A 16,837-nucleotide genomic window follows, 5' to 3' on the forward strand; every position below is an offset into this window, starting at 1 on the left:
TACCACTGTCAAATACAAGTTATCGACAAAAAATTGATTCGACATACGTGTCCGTAGCACAAATGTAGCAACATTGCAGCCGGACAAGATACTTGATGCTTTTGACAAGACCAAGGTGCTCAACAATGCTAATGGACTTGATTTATAAAAGAGATTAAAACAGCAGGCTGCAGTACCCATCTGATTTGCCACTGTGGATTTTGAAAGTTATTAATGATTTTGTATTGAAAGCACAACCATTTGTGCATAAAAATCCTCTTGCATCTATGAGTGACTATTTAGTGCCTGTGTTACGTGATTTTCCTCACTTCAGTTTTCCTGAAATCGGACATTCATAGTTATTGAGTGAAGTTATTTGCGAGTGTGCCGTTTCTGTATTCTTAAATAATATAGCCACATAAATAACATAGATCTTTGAAAGATTTGAATGCGAAAACGTGAAACACTTAAACACAAAAATGTGTGAAATTATTTATTTTCTACAGTATTTACTACCTACCGTTAACATTATTTTGTATGGTTTTTCCGCTGCAGAGGGTTACGTTCTTCACTGAATGTCTTTATTACGGTGCAAGGTGTGATTCAAATATGTTGATTGAGTGATTGACTATATATTTGAACAGAAATATTCAAAACACTTAACGTGTGCTGTAATGAACAATCGTGTTTCTATGCCAGCGAAGCAGCGCTCGGCGGTAAAAATGGGAACTAGGCCCATATCGCTCATATTGTTGTATTGGGAAGGCGTATTAGCGCAGTCATAGTAGAGGGCGATGGTCAGATCCACTGATCTCTATACATGGATCGCTGATGGCAGGTCTCCGCTGCAGGAGAAAGTACGCCAAGTTGAGCGCGCGGTTCGCCATGTTGGCGTACCCAACCTAGAGCTCTCCTTATGGGGAAGCAATGATAATATAATCAATTTTAAGTCGCAATTAATGGCGCATTGTAATAATTAAAAATATAGAGACATGTTCACTCAAAGCATAAGGACATTGGGATCACTGACACGTCGTTCCGAGGTCAGTAAATCTCCGGGATAGCAATAAAAATGAATGTATAATAACGGCCGACAAATATTAACTTAGGTGCTGAATACATGCAGTTAGCGATCGGTAACACAATACGAGTGAAAATCAGTTTCTGGAAACATTGCTGTAAATTGTATACATGTATGCCACGAAATTATGCATTCTTAAAATGATGTACCTATAAACGTAGCTCACTATACAGGCCTAGATTCGACATATCGTAATCGGTGCTTGATAATGAATTTCTGTTTCCTGTTTCCATAAAATAACGCGCATATTATCAAATTAAAATATCATTGAAGCAAATGTACACATTTATAAAACCAGCAAATATTCAAAACTTGTCAATATATCACATTACCTGCAGCTTAATTTACTATTACAGACTTCTTTAATTAAATTCAGCTAGCAAAGCGATATTGATAGTCATCATCAGAAATATGTAACACCAGTTAAAAGAGTCCCAAATACCACGAATAGTATAATGGGATAGCCCCAAACACCCACCACACTTTCCCTTCTCCCACCACTCCAGTGTCTGAAACCCATAATTATTACTGCTGTAAATAAGGTCTAGAATTCCTCCAGACTTCATTTTCTAAGATTGTTATAAGGTCACGTCAATTATTTCATCGAAACCGTCAGTTTAATTATGAGAAATAAAAAAAATATAAGTAAATCTTTACTTGCAGTTAATGTTCAGAAAAACTGAAAACAGTTGGCTGTACATCACTTCTAAGGTGTACAGTTTGTCCATTTCTATCAAAACAGTCTTCCTCTAAGTGATCCGAGCAGAGAACAGCTGTTTTAGAAGGCTCCCAATTCTCCCGCCTGATACTCCTAATCCATGATCTTAGAAGTTCGGGTCTCGAGAAAGGAAACCTACAAAAATTAATTGCCATTTTGTTCCCGGAATATGCGAAAAAAAGATACAATAAACCTAAAACTCAAAACACTACCCTAGGAAGATTCTTATGTACAGTATAAAACTCCCCGATGAAATGATTTCTCCTTCTGCTGATCGGTTTTATTTGTACATCCATAAGCTGAACACTGCGGTATGTTAATACCCCGCTGAATGTTTCTTCATTCATATTTCACATAAACACATACATATTTAAACTGAATCTTGTAATTCACAAGTATACTACAAGGCAACGAACCTAAATTCGTAAAATACACTACTATTTACTTTGCAATAACACAGCACAGAACACTCGTGGAACTACAATCAAGAAGCCTGGCGTCACTGAACTAAGCATAAACAAAGCAAGCGGGTTCCTCGTGGTCTACTGCACCGTGCGCTCGCTGCCATCTTACTACGCCAGTCATCTTCTATTCGGCTTACTGCTACCCAAGCTACCAGCCATCCAGGTATAGAGATCAGTGGTCAGATCGCCACTGCTAACTATCAACCATGCGTTACTCATCGTATATACTTCCTCACCTCATACTTCTGACTTAATGATATAGATAAGAGAGTGCGGGTGATCATCATTCCCGTTTACTTCTACATCCTTTAAGGAAGAGACTGCAGGGTTGCTGTTAGCAATATAGCAATATAGTTTTGTTGTTATTGATAGAGCTGCTAAAATGAGATCCCATCTTTCAGGTTTAGTGTTTTCATTTGTTGGTTGGAATCGAACCCGTGATCATGGATTGGACACCACCACTTATCTCCCGAGGAAGCTAATTAACCAGAGAACGATGGGTACGATCGCTGTAAAATAATAATAATAATAATAATAATAATAATAATAATAATGAGGCATGGAATCTGTATAGGCTTGGTGTTGACCTAATGGGGATAAAATGAATGGTGAAGATGTCATAAATACCCAGTCCCCAAGCCAGGGGATTAACAGTATGAGGGGGTTGATTCTGGAAACTGAACCGAGACCATCGGACCAAAGGCAAACGTTCTATTCATTTAGCCACAAAGCCAGACTTTCATTTACTGAACCTTAGGCTACCACCTCCACTGATCAGGGGTTGAGCATTGGCAATAGCAGAGGCAGGGGCAGTAGTCTGCCGAGAAACACTGATAACACAGCAGGCTTCTCCGTTGGCTACTGGCTGCAGCTCAAAACGCTGAAGGTTTGACGTTCACTAAACCAACCATCGAAAAGTGGTAACCCAAGTCTAGTGGTAGCCCATGTCTTAATCCCAGCGTACGCCACTGTTAAATGCTCTATATATAACTAAACCGCCTTCATATATCTTTTGATTTGAGAGTTATTGATAGCAATCGAAATCATATACCTCAAAACCGTCACTGTTTAAAAAGGACCCTCGCCTCGCGTATCTAACTGAAGACCGAAAAATGGCATATTGTGCCACAAATCCAAAGAAACTGTAGCTCAACCATTGGGATCGGATCTTTAGTTCTGGAGTTAGAAGCTCGAATTTCACTACACTTAGGTTCGAATGTAACAATGTAACCTGATTTTATCAACTTTGTCACATCACTTTAAATTCAAGATGGAATTAGAATAGTCACAAGTGAAGTTAATATATCTCAGGTCGTGTCTCACCACGAGAATTCATTCATAATGTGTTTAATAAACTGCTGCTACGTATCACTGAAAGTCATAAAAGTGTTCTCTAACTAAACACTGATTTTATTCTCGTTAGTGCGAACGGAAATTTACACCGGGCGAGTTGTCCGTGGGGTTAGAGGTGCACAGGCGTAAGCTTGCATCCGGGAGGTAGTGGGTTCGAGCCCCACTGTCGGCAGTCCTGGAGATGTTCCTGCGTGGTCTCCGAATTTCACACAAGGCCTTAATTAAGGGCACAGACACTTCTTTCCCACTACTGGGTCGTTCCTATCTCATCGTCGACATAAAACCCGTGTCCGAGGGGTGTAAATCAAAATGTAAAATAATCGGAGATTAACTAAGGCTGTCAATATTATCCATCCTTGGTTTTGGTGGGGAATGTCATATTTGAACAGGTAAAACTACAGGGTCTCCCATATAAACTAAGACCGTCGAAGTGGCGTTTTTACTCTCCGAGACATAAGCTGCAGTATGGGAGGCACTCGCATAGTTCTTGACCTTGAAAGGAGCTTGCACGTGTTCGACCTGGCATGAGTGAATCACCAGTCTGAATCTCAGTTGTTAACAAGGTAAGATTGTTATCACTGAAACACCGTATTTCAGTATTTAAAAGCTCTAGTTTCACGTTAATGGTCATGTGAACAGTCATAACTCTCGCTATTGTGCAGAAAATCCTAACGGTGTTAATGAAGCCTCCCATTATGATAGGAAGATTGGTGCTTGGTGTGTTGTTAGTGCAAGGCGAATAATTGGGCCTATTTTTATTCGAGACGACAGTAAATGCAGAGAGATACCAGTTAACGGAAGAAGAAAAATCGCATGGGTGGTCTCAACAAGATTCATCCCCTGTTCATATAGCAGAAGATTTCCTTCTTACAATCTCGGAAGTGTTTGCAGACAGAGTGATCAGTGCTCGTCTATTTTCTCCTCGTTCTCCACATCTAAGAGTGTGGGATTTTTGTTTGTGGGATAAACTGAAGTAAATAGTGCATCGAACAAATTCCCACACTTTGGCGAAACTGAAATAAAACATTACGAATGAAATCAGAAACATTGCAGTGACAGAACTCATTCGCATCAGCTAGAATGTGGTTGCCAGGTACCTGTATAATGCCTGTATAACCCAGGAAGGACGACACCTCCAGCATCTTTTATAAGGTAAGATTTCATATAAGACTGTATACATGCTTAGAGCAGGGCTGCCGCGCGCGACGCCAGTTCGGCCGAAGCAGCTGCAGTAGCGCAGAGTACAAACACCGTCCGTTCGGTCTTAGTTTATATGAAAGACTCTGTATGCAGTATTGAGGAATATTGATATAAACCAGGGACCATATAATGAAATATAGCTTTATCTTACTCTTCGGGGGAGAGGCTATTGTTTCTAGCCCTCTCTTGGACGGCGCTGAAGTCGAACAACGTTTTTCGTAACTTGACCTCCGGACAGACGGTAACAGCTGGTAATGGAAGCTCCCACACTGGACGGAGCTGTCCCTCGAACGAAATGATCACTGGTGAATCATCCCACTTCTTCCACGCCATGCCAATCAGGTAGAGACTTGCCAGAAGGGATAGGATCATTGAAACTACCCAAAACAACCTGCAACAGTCATCAACGACAATTATTCTTGGGAGTCCTCGTATATTACATGTCAGAAGATACAGGCATCCCTTATGAACTACTTCAAAACACCGACTGAACTTCGTAAATATGATAATGGGTGCTTAAAGAAGGAAAAGATTTCCAAAGAGCGTTTCACTGACATGTCACCAAAGGATGTGGGATTTAAAAATTATATATTATGTTCCCGTGCCGGCCCCGTGGTGTTGGGGTAGCGTGCCTGCCTCTTACCAGGAGGCCCCAAAATCGACTCAGCCTACGTGATTACAATTTAGGAGTTATCTGACGGTGACATAGCTTCCCCAGTTTAGAAAACCAAAACTAACGGCCGAGAGGATTCATCGGGCCGTCCACACGACACCTAATAATCTGCTGGCCTTCTGGCTGAGCAGCGGTCGCTTGGTAGACCAAGGCCCATCCGGCCTGTTACACGATGGGAAAAACGTATACATTTTTCTTCATTCCGTAACTCGAGGCTTCCACCCTTAGAATAGATCGTCCCGCTGTACAGCAAAGGCAGAAAGTTTGCCGACACATCGGGGGTTTGGAGTGAAATAATCTACTTTTTCTAAAGCTCCTTTTGTTTTAGAGAATGTATTATTAGACTTGAGAATTTATTGATCATCCTTGAAGGTCAGCTCAGTAATCTTCTTACCAAATGGGTTTCATTCTTTAAAAATCAATATCTTACGTACAGTGATGCTTATCTGTTTTTCGATTCAGGCCATTATGTACACGTCTGGAAGCGAATCATAACATGTCACGTGCTTCACACAAATACAACATGAAAACTGGGGATCGTATTCAGTACGATAAGTGTACTGAAATCAAATAGATTTCTATCCCCATGCCGGGTTGAGTAGTTCAGATGGTTGAGGCGCTGCCCTTCTGACCCCAGCTTGGCAGGTTCAATCCTGGCTCAGTCCGGTGGAATTTGAAGGTGCTCAAATACCAAATACAAGGCCTCGTGTCGGTAGATTTACCGGAACGTAAAAGATGTGCCTTCCCTCGGACATTTTGTTGTACTACGTGAGTTTGGTCTTCAGCTTTCGGAAGCAAATGCCGGAGATTTTGTAGACCTCTATCATCTATAGCTTGAGTAAATCTGCGATGTAAACAAAATAGCGGAACAAGAACGAAATTCTTCACTGCATGTTGGGATTTCTGATCCAAATATCCTTCATGAAATTTGTCAAAATGTTAACTTACAAGGAAGAGCAACATGCATTAGTTTACAGACTTAAGAAAAAATATTTTGGGCTCTTCGGTGTGTATAAAGATACCGTAGGCGTTGGCAATAAAATGAACATTCTTAAGGAATGAATTCAACAACGGTATAGGCCCTTTTTATTTAGATTCATAGAAGATCAAGTATTATTATCAAATACATCGCAATTAGGAAATACCTCTCTGGCAATGATCATAATGATAATAAAGTTAAAACATATTTACGCAACTACTACTACAAGAGTACAACAAGCAATTCCATGGAAAGAATATATTACAATAAATTCTAAATCCAGCATGATCATATACAAATTCACACGTACCTTAAGTATTTCAAAATTTTTCACTATGACTTACAATAGATTGAGTGGTCCAATTACTAACTGTTATCTTTGTTCATATACAAATTCACACATACCTTAAATAATTCAGATGTCTTCATACTGCAATTTACAGTGGGTTAAATGTTGAATTAAAATATGACACCATCACATAGAAAATTACAATTTACAGAATACTGGAGTCTGTTCTTGAATCATCTTACATTTTTGGGAAAAGGCTCTAAGGCAGTTGCAGGTAATGCATTCCAATTATCAATTCCACGGTTAGCTTTCTGTGATCTACCTTATGTGGATGATCTGTCCTGCTTATGTAACAGGGCTTTTCTAGTCGACTGTTGAACTCTCGACAAGCTGGCATTATACGTGGCACATAACCATGTTCCTTTCCTGCTAGTCCCCAGTGTCTCCCATCCAAGTTTTTCTTGACTTATTAAGCCTATCACCCACACCTCACCTCATAAATTAAAAGTTATGGACTGAACGAGTTGGCTACGCGGTTTGCGTCATGCAGCTGTTAGCTTGCATTCGGAAAATGGTAGGTTCGGACCCCACTGTCGGTAGCCCTGATGATGGTTTTCCGTGGTTTCCCATTTTCACACCGGGAAAAAGCTGAAAAAGAATACGGTCGCGTCTTTCCTAATCCTAACGCTGTTCTGTCCGTCGTCGCTATAAGACCTGTATGTGCTGGTGTGACGTAACAGAAATGGCTTAAAAGTTACAGCTTATAAATATTGTTTATTATGTGAATGAAGAACAGAAAATTGATAACACAGCATTTAAAAATTTAAGATAAAGAAAACGAACCGACCTTCTAAATCATCCAGAGTCAACTTTGGGGGGGGGGGGCATGCAAAATGCAATCTTGCAATCATTTTTTATCAGGTGGGGGTATCTGCGATCACAGTGCCATCGTTTACATTCGAACGATGATAGGAGTGAAGAAGTTACTGGACTTTCGCAAATATTTGACACGTAGTTTTTGACATCTTGAAATTTCATGATCAAGGAAGTGGGATTCCAGAACGTAACTGTGTTTTGAAATGTCACAGGTCTCCTCTTACCGGGCGAGTTGGCCGTGCGCGTAGAGGCGCGCGGCTGTGAGCTTGCATCCGGGAGATAGTAGGTTCGAATCTCACTATCGGCAGCCCTGAAGATGGTTTTCCGTGGTTTCCTATTTTCACACCAGGCAAATGCTGGGGCTGTACCTTAATTAAGGCCACGGCCGCTTCCTTCCAACTCCTAGGCCTTTCCCATCCCATCGTCGCCATAAGACCTATCTGTGTCGGTGCGACGTAAAACCCCTCGCAAAAAAAAGGTCTCCTCTTGAGTCGTTTCAAGGGATATTTGCCGAAGACCTCGTCTAAAACAAAAGTAGGCCTATTTCAATCGCCTCAGTTGGCTTCCTAGAAAAAAATGCGAGTTAGGATCGGTTCTTGTCCTCATTTTGATTGTTCTGATCCTGTTGCGATGTAAGAGAATTGGACCTTCAAGAGCAGCGTGCACGCAGTAAATTACGTTAGCGTTTGAGAACAGAGATTTTCATAATGCTAACGACAGTGTATGATGGATCAATGAGGGGGGCTGAAAAGAATTCGAGTGGCTGCGGTGTTTTAGAGAAGACGAAGAATAGCTGCAGTCGCTTAGGCCTGAGTGCGGCCAGTATCCAGTATTGGGAAGATAGTGGGTTCGAGCCTCACTGTTGGCAGTCCTGAAGATGGTTTTCCGTGGTTTCCCATTTTAACACCAGACAAATGCTGGGCCTGTACCTTAATTAAGGCCACGGGCAATTCATTCCCACTTCTAGCCTTTTCCTATCCCATCGTCGCCATAGGACCTATCTGTGTCGGTGCGATGTAAAGCAACTGCAGAAAAAGTATACCCCGTATTTTTAGCCAGTAATAGGTTAGAATGTAAACTAAACTGGTTATTAGGAAGTGCCGTGTAGCCCCCTCTTCCCTATTGTATCGAGATTAACATATATTCTAGGGGTTCTGATGGGCCAGGCTCCTAATGAGTACGCTAAACTCATAGCATAACCGTTGTGCAAGCAAAAGTATACTTGTTACTCGCTTCAGTATGTTCGTATTCGAGACTAGAGGAGGGGGTTGTTTTAAGAGGAAGTACAAGTGAGCAACCCATCCTCCATAGAACACTAATCAGTGTGAAAAATTTGAAGGGATCCGACAGTTCGAAAAATGAAGATATCGGCCAAAGAAAGACAAGGCTACGAATGGCGTGAAAATGAAAGGTTCCCTTGACCTCGACAACTAATATCGTCGGGGTCGGAAAAGAACAAGAGTTTACCAAAGGAGGACGGATAGTAAAGACGAAAGTCAGGATCCTGGCACAAGTAAGTGGAAGCAATGCCAGGACTCAGCTAATGGCCCCGTAGTTGCCAACCCACGCTCCATTCAGTCGCCTCTTACGTCAGGCAGGGGATATCGTGGGTGTTATTCTACCGCCTGCCCCCCATATACCGAGCTCGATAGCTGCAGTAGCTTAAGTGCAGCCAGTATCCAGTATTCAGGAGATAGTGTGTTCGAACCCCACTGTCGGCAGCCCTGAAGTGGTTTCCTATTTTCACACTAGGTAAATGCTGGGGTTGTACCTTAATTAAGGCTACGGACGCTTCCTTCCCACGCCTAGCCATTTCCTTCCCCATCGTCACCATAAGACCTATATGTGTCGGTGCGACGTAAATCAACTTGTAAAAAAAAAAATCTACAGGGGGCTACTAATCTAGAACTGGCTTAACATCCGGGCGTTCAGGTCGACCAACGGCTTTAGGAATGGATGTAATCGTGTGCCGCAGTGATTTCGATGACCTACTACAGGACATTTTGCAAGGAGACGTTGCCAACTTGTCCACACCGAGTTTATCCATTTTTAATATACGTATAGGTTATGGCGAGAAAACTTCCATCGATTCAAATTCCAAGGCACAACTCCCACTCAATTCTCGGGAAAATGTAATAAGAATACTTTGAGAGTACATAACACAACTAGCACATGGCACATTCCCACACCGAACTCGTAGCGCAACGAGCAATCTATCTGCTTTATAAGCTCGTGATGCACGTGTCGAATCTTGCCTCCATGGTGTTGCCATGGGTTTGTTTGAACTTTCAGTTTGAAAGTTATTTGCATTACAAGCGCATTAAAGGCAGACCTGCGTGACGTGCAGATATACTGTATACAGTGACAACCCTCACTTTGGGCACCCGCTTTAGCCTGTACACCCCCTTTTGATTGGACATGTATTGCATGCACCTTTGAATTCCCTATTCACTTACATGTTAAAACCTTTCTGTACATTAGACACCTTGCAACTGTGGACATTGAGCAGCCATTAAATAACAGTTTGGACAGGTTCAAAACTATTTGGTTTGCTGTTTTGTAATGGCTTAGTGCAAACAATATTCACATTGTCATTGGAGATCCTCCTTTGCAAGAGCATTTAAAAACAATGATGTTAGGACAGAGAGCCTTCCTGTAATTTGCCTGATAGGCGTAACAATTCAATCGAATTTACACGGATTGTGACGATCCTCGAGGCAGTTTGCTGGATCCATGTTGCTTGGATGGACATGTCGAAAGAAACAATTGTAAAATGTGTTAATTGAGGAATTGAGATGTCTCCCTGAAGTCCTTCGCGGTGAATTGTGAGACGCTGGTGGTTTAATGATTTCGATAATGTGTTAGAATCCCGCGATTATATTCCTGGAAGAATTGATGGAATTTTTCCAAAAAGTAATTTCTTCAGAAGAAGTGTTGTCTTCAGAAAAAGAGAAAATAAGAAGTAGAAGGAGAAGTAGTAAAAGAAGAAGGAGAAGAAGAAAAGAAACAGTTTCTCTCCACAAAGAGCCACCCACTCATCAAAAAGCTGTGCAATGTATTAATGAGTTGAAACGTTATGTGTTTGTGTTAAATGTTTGTGTATAACCAACCATAAATGATTGAAACATAGATAAATCGAATCAGAATGAGCGCGTACAAAAGTTTTTCCTTTCCTGCACTGTCAGTGTACCTTTGAAATACTGTAAACCCACCCTGTAGAGTGGACACCCCACTACATTAGGCATGTTTTTAACGAACCGTAGGTGTCCAACTTAGAAGGATTTTACTGTACCACTATAGACAACAAATTCGTGGACTGGCGCCTACGGTATAGGCAACACAGCGTACACTCGTGTACTACAGTCAATAACTTCTTGGACTGCGCTTACAGTGTAGGCAATGGTGTTGGCTACTGAATGCATGATTCGAAACAGTGTATCGATTCATTCAAGTGTCCGAGTGAATCGATTCACAGGAATGGCGGACTCACGGCACACGATTCAGCTTACTCCCAGCGGATAGCGCTGAGTGGCGCACTCACTGGACGTTGACGGGGAGCCGAGCTTCCGCTGCAGCGAGACAGTGAATCATGGCACATCGAAAGAACCGTGAACGAGCGCGGCTCAGTAAGACACAAGATACACACGGCTCCTTATCGGCTCACTAGACACGCGGAGAGCCGAGCTTCCGCTGCAGCGAGACATACAGTGAGCCACGGCACACCGAAAGAATCGTGAACGAGCACGGCTCAGTGAGACACAAGATACACACGGCTCCTTATCGGCTCACTGGACACGCGGAGAGCCGAGCTTCCGCTGCAGCGAGACATACAGTGAGCCACGGCACACCGAAAGAATCGTGAACGAGCACGGCTCAGTGAGACACAAGATACACACGGCTCCTTATCGGCTCACTGGACACGCGGAGAGCCGAGCTTCCGCTGCAGCGAAACATACAGTGAGCCACGGCACACCGAAAGAATCGTGAACGAGCACGGCTCAATGAGACACAAAATACACACGGCTCCTTATCGGCTCACCGGACACGCGGAGAGCCGAGCTTCCGCTGCAGCGAAACATACAGTGAGCCACGACACACCGAAAGAATCGTGAACGAGCACGGCTCAGTGAGACACAAGATACACACGGAACCATGGTACACTGAAAGAATCGTATGCTATAATGTACTCTCGAGCTCAGCTCATTTGAAAATAATGCGCATTTGCATTCACTGTCCTCTTCTTACGGGGAGGTTTAAATAATAGATGATCGTCGCCATAAGACCTATCTGTGTCGGTGCGACGTAAAGCCCCTAGTAAAAAAATAATAATAATAATAGATGGATTTATTTGCAATGTTAAAAAGGTAGTCAAAACATAATTCTGAAGTAGCTAGTAAATCGGCAGGCTATTAGGTTATACCACTTATTAGTTTAATGAATCTTAGTATTATAACTTAGTTGACATTTGACAGTTAAACTCGACTCCAGCCTGCCCTATGACCATGAGTCATGCTCATAACCACTCAAAAGTACCTATTTTATATTGGGAAGAACGGCAGGTTCGATCCTGGCTCAGTCCGGTGATATTTTAAGGTGCTCAAATACGACAGCCCCGTGTCGATAGATTTACTGGCACATAAAAGAACTCCTGCGGGACTAAATTCCAGCACCTCGGCGTCTCCTAAGACCTTAAAAAGTAGTTAGTGGGACGTAAAACAAATAACATTATTATTATTATTATTATTATTATTATTATTATTATTATTATTATTATTATTATTATTCTCTCAGTTCATATGTCACATCGTTGCACAAGACTTCAATCATATGTGGACAGACGCAATAACTTAACCAACAGTATGTTGAATCAGAAAACCAGTGGGCTACTGTACATATCGGGTAGCCTATACAAAATATGACGATTTTAAAAAATCCTCAGCTGACAGAAAAATACATATTTTAAAAAATGACTGAGCGAGTTGTCGTGCGGTTAGTATCGCTATGCCCTTGCATTCGAGGGATGGTGGGTTCGAATCCCACCGTCGGCAGCCGTTAAGATGGTTTTCCGTAGTATCCTCATTTTCACCCCAGGAAATGCTGGGACTGTACCTTAATTCAGACCATGTCTGCTACCTTCCTAATCCTAACCTTTCCCACCCTGCGTCGCCGAAAACCTTCGATGTATTAGAGTGACTAGCATTTTTTTCTAAGAAAAGAGTTCATAGTATGAAGACCAGATGGCAGCTGCGAGCACTGAATGCTGTTGCTGCTGTCTTACCAGTACATACTACACAGATGCAGTAGGAGCGGTGACTAATGTGCCGTGAATCGGGTCACTGTATCGATTCAGTAACGTGAACGGAATCAAATGAATCGATTCAGTAAAATGAATCGAATGTCCCAACGCTAGTAGGCAACACGGTATACGTACTAAACAGCTTTTCACGAGTTTAATCCTGATGTAAACAAATAACCGGAGCACCTTGCCTTTACACGTGGACATAGACGTAGTTGATTGGAGAAGCAACCGTCGCACTCACTCGACTGTATGCGAGCTCGAAGAAAAGTAGTACGTCACATTCATTTTAGTTTAGTTTATTACATTTAGAGGATTTGGAAGAGTATGTAATCAAATTAAGATTTGGTTATATATATGCTTTTTTATGAAATAGTGATTAAATAACGAGAAATGAAGTCGCAAGGCGTGGTATAATACAAAAAGTTTTCTCGTAGTGTGGGGAAAGTCCCAAGCTGTAAAGCGTGGAGATCAGGTGCTGCTTCTTGCAGTTGTCAGTGAGTCCGTATTCATAGTGAGAGAAATAGAGCAAGAGGTAGGACCTTCGTGTGTAGTAAAGTCGGTTATTCAGAAGTTCAGATCTTCGCACTGTTGTCGTATGCGATGCGCAGCCCCGTACGTCCGAAAACGAGACGTTGACGGGGTGGCGGTCGGTACTACACGCTCAACGAATCACAACTCTCTCTTTGGTGGAGGCGTGGACATACCATGTTTACATCAGGATGAAACTCTCGTGAAAAGGCATAAACAGTCGATTTGTTTGTGGACTGGCGCTAAGAGTGCAAGGATCGCATAGTCTTTTGACGGTCTTACAGCGTCTTTTTCCCGTCGTGGTGATCCAGGCGAATTCGACTTGATCATCTCAAGCGTTTCGCTAATGGATTTGCTTAACTTTTGGCAGAACTTGGAATTAGCCCGTTGCTTAAACTACGACATTCTCCATTTCCGCCGCTGATATTCAACTACTCTTCACAACAGAGACCGTAGTTTTGCTTATATTGTATATACGAAACTGCCTCTTGGCAGGGAGTAGGGAAGAACTATCATAGCACCATCCTGTTGTTCAAACTCTTGGCTGTAGTACACCACAGTGAAATTAGACGGCCAGTCCACGAACTTGATTACTCTACTATGTATATTTAAAAATATTGGTTGACTAATGCGCGTATTTTCATCTGCTTCTCTATGAAAAATTGAATGTAATGATCGTTGCACGTAGTTTGTTTCAAGAAGTATGTAGGTACAATTATAACTGATGATTACGAGTTTGGTATCACCCATTGTATTCATAGGTCTGTGACCAAAGCATTCCCAAATATTTTTTCACATGCCTTCACGAAAAATAGCAGAACCACCCACTACGGTATTATTATTATTATTATTATTATTATTATTATTCTTATTCTTATTATTATTATTATTATTATTATTACTTTATTCGACAACGTTGTGCCAAATTAAAGAGCAGGATTTTACTCATTTAGCAGCTGAATTTGCTTTCTTTCCTTCCCAGAAACTCTTTATCATTGCGTTGTGATTTTTCTTTCTTTCTTCCGTTCATACAGTGGCAGTTCTCATCTTAGGTTTTTCAGCAAAATGATGTTAGTTCACCAACATTCTAAAGCTAGGTCTGTCCCGCATAATTTCACCTGTTATGCTGATTTCTTGAAGATCTTTTAAATTTCGATTATCCAATGATTACTTTCTACTTTTAGTAAGGAGGCATAATTAACCCTGCAATGCATAGTGATTCATGTATAAACCGTACGATTTTCTAGCTTGCTGCTTTAACCTGTTACTGTAATTTTATGGTACAGCTCCAACTGTACATCCAGTAGGCAGTAATGATAGGTCTTTGAGTGTTAAAGATAAGCGAAATATCGTATATATATTCCAATGTGGCAAACCACATCATATATGAGGGTTAAGGCATCAGCCCCGCTTAGGAACTGTTGGTTAGTCTAAGACATTGGACGCAATTTGAAATTTAAAGCTTAAAATTTCAATCACCAAACGGAAACAAAAAAATAAATCATGCATTAAAGGGTTAAATCATTTTTGTAACTCTTTCACTGTCCGTTACCGGGCGAGTTAGCCGTGCGGTTAGGGATGCGCGACTGTGAGCTTGGATCTAGGAGATAGTGGGTTCGAATCCCACTGCCGGCTGACGATGGTTTTCCGTGGTTTCCCATTTTCGCACCAGACAAATGCTGGGGCTGTACCTTAATTAAGGCCACGGCCACTTCTTTCCAACGCCTAGGCTTTCCTATCCCATCGTTGCCATAAGACCTATCTGTGTCGGTGCGACGTAAAGCAAATAGCAAATACTGTCTGTTCTTCGAATATGGCCATATAATTCCAATCGTGTTTTTCTAATAGTGTCTGAAATCTGAAATTCCGGAGACCTCCTTTTCATCCACTGGGCCAAAGATTTTTCTAGGATTTTCCTTTGTTGTTTTTTCTAAATATTTAGTTAGTGGCATGATACTGTATAGGCTTTTGGGCTTATGCCTTGTCAAGAAAATAAGGTGAAATTTTTTACGTCTCGCAGAGAGCTGTCCTCTGCGTCATCAGAAGAAAATATCGACGGTTCACGAGAAAGGCTTCTTAAATAATGAACTTTTGAAATTTAGACTATATAATAGAAGTATGAATGGTACGTTCATTCGTCACCAGACGGCTCCCTGGACGCGGCACAGCGCTAGCGTTCGAAGCGGAAGCTGACCGAACCATCAAAATCAGTGTAAGAGGGTTACGTAACATTTGTACGTAACATATGAAATTAGCAGGTGTATGACATTGACACAAGCCTGGAATGAAACGGAGACGAACTATTGTTATTTCGTCCTGGTGTTTTCCAAATTTGTATATTCCTCATCGCCAGATGTCACACATATTACGTGACACTCTTAGACTGATTCTGATGGTTCGGTCAGCTTCCGCTTCGAACGCTAGCGCTGTGCCGCGTCCGGGAGCCATCTGGTGACGAATGAACGTACCATTTGTACTTCTATTATAAAGTCTAAACTTCAAAAGTTCATTGTTTAAGAAGCCTTTCTTGTGGACAGCCAAGATTTTCTTCTGATGACGCAGAGGACAGTTCTCTGCGAAACGTAAAAAAATTCACCTTATTTTGTTGACACGGCATAAGCCCAAAAGCCTGTACAGTATCATGTCTGTAAGTACGGGCCGTGAAAGCATCAATGGCAACACCTTTAGTTAGTGATCTGCTTCCTATGATCAAGATTTCTGACGCGTAGATTATAATGCTTCAGGCTTAATTATTTCCTTCTTAATCAGTTTACTCCAGGGGTGGTTCTTCCCTCGGACTCAGGGAGGGATCTCACTTCCACCACCTCAAGAAGAGTGTCCTGGAGCGTGAGACATTGGGTCGGGGGATACAACTGGGGAAAATGTCCAGTACCTCGCCCAGGCGGCCTCACCTGCTATGCTGACCATGGGCATTGTGGGGGATGGGAATATTGGAAGGGATATGCAAGGAAGAGGGAAGGAAGCGGCCGTGGCCTTAAGTTAGCTACCATCCTGGCATTTGCCTAGAGGAGAAGTGGGAAACGACGAAAAAAACACTTCCAGGATGCCTGAGGTCGGAATCGAACCCACCTCTACTCATTTGACCTCCCGAGGCTGAGTGGACCCGGTTCCAGCTCTCGTACCACTTTTCAAATTTCGTGGAAGAGCCGGGAATCGAACCCTGGCCTTCGGGGGTGGTAGCTAATCACACTAACCACTACACCGCAGAGGTAAGCATTAAGGAGCTTGTAATAACTCGAATTAAAAATTGCACGTCCCAGGGATATTTTAACTCTCATCGCTGGATTCAGAGTCCAGAGTAGTAACCATTACACCATGAGACCTCGCATTCAGGCTTTATTACAATTTTCTGGTGTTTTTTTTTAGCGTTCCGAGAT

At 42.0% G+C, this 16,837-nt stretch overlaps 1 protein-coding gene across 1 annotated transcript in view; it reads right to left on the reverse strand.

The window, feature by feature from the left end:
- LOC136874553 (pickpocket protein 28) overlaps window positions 1–16,837 on the reverse strand; it is a 175,761-nt gene that overhangs the window by 131,452 nt on the left and 27,472 nt on the right. The window contains exon 3 of the mRNA XM_068227844.1: window positions 4,947–5,186. Within this exon, the coding sequence (XP_068083945.1) occupies window positions 4,947–5,186 (240 nt within the window). The remainder of the gene's footprint in view (window positions 1–4,946; window positions 5,187–16,837) is intronic.

Source organism: Anabrus simplex, chromosome 5, assembly GCF_040414725.1.
Source record: "Anabrus simplex isolate iqAnaSimp1 chromosome 5, ASM4041472v1, whole genome shotgun sequence".
Taxonomy (NCBI): Eukaryota; Metazoa; Arthropoda; class Insecta; order Orthoptera; family Tettigoniidae; genus Anabrus; species Anabrus simplex.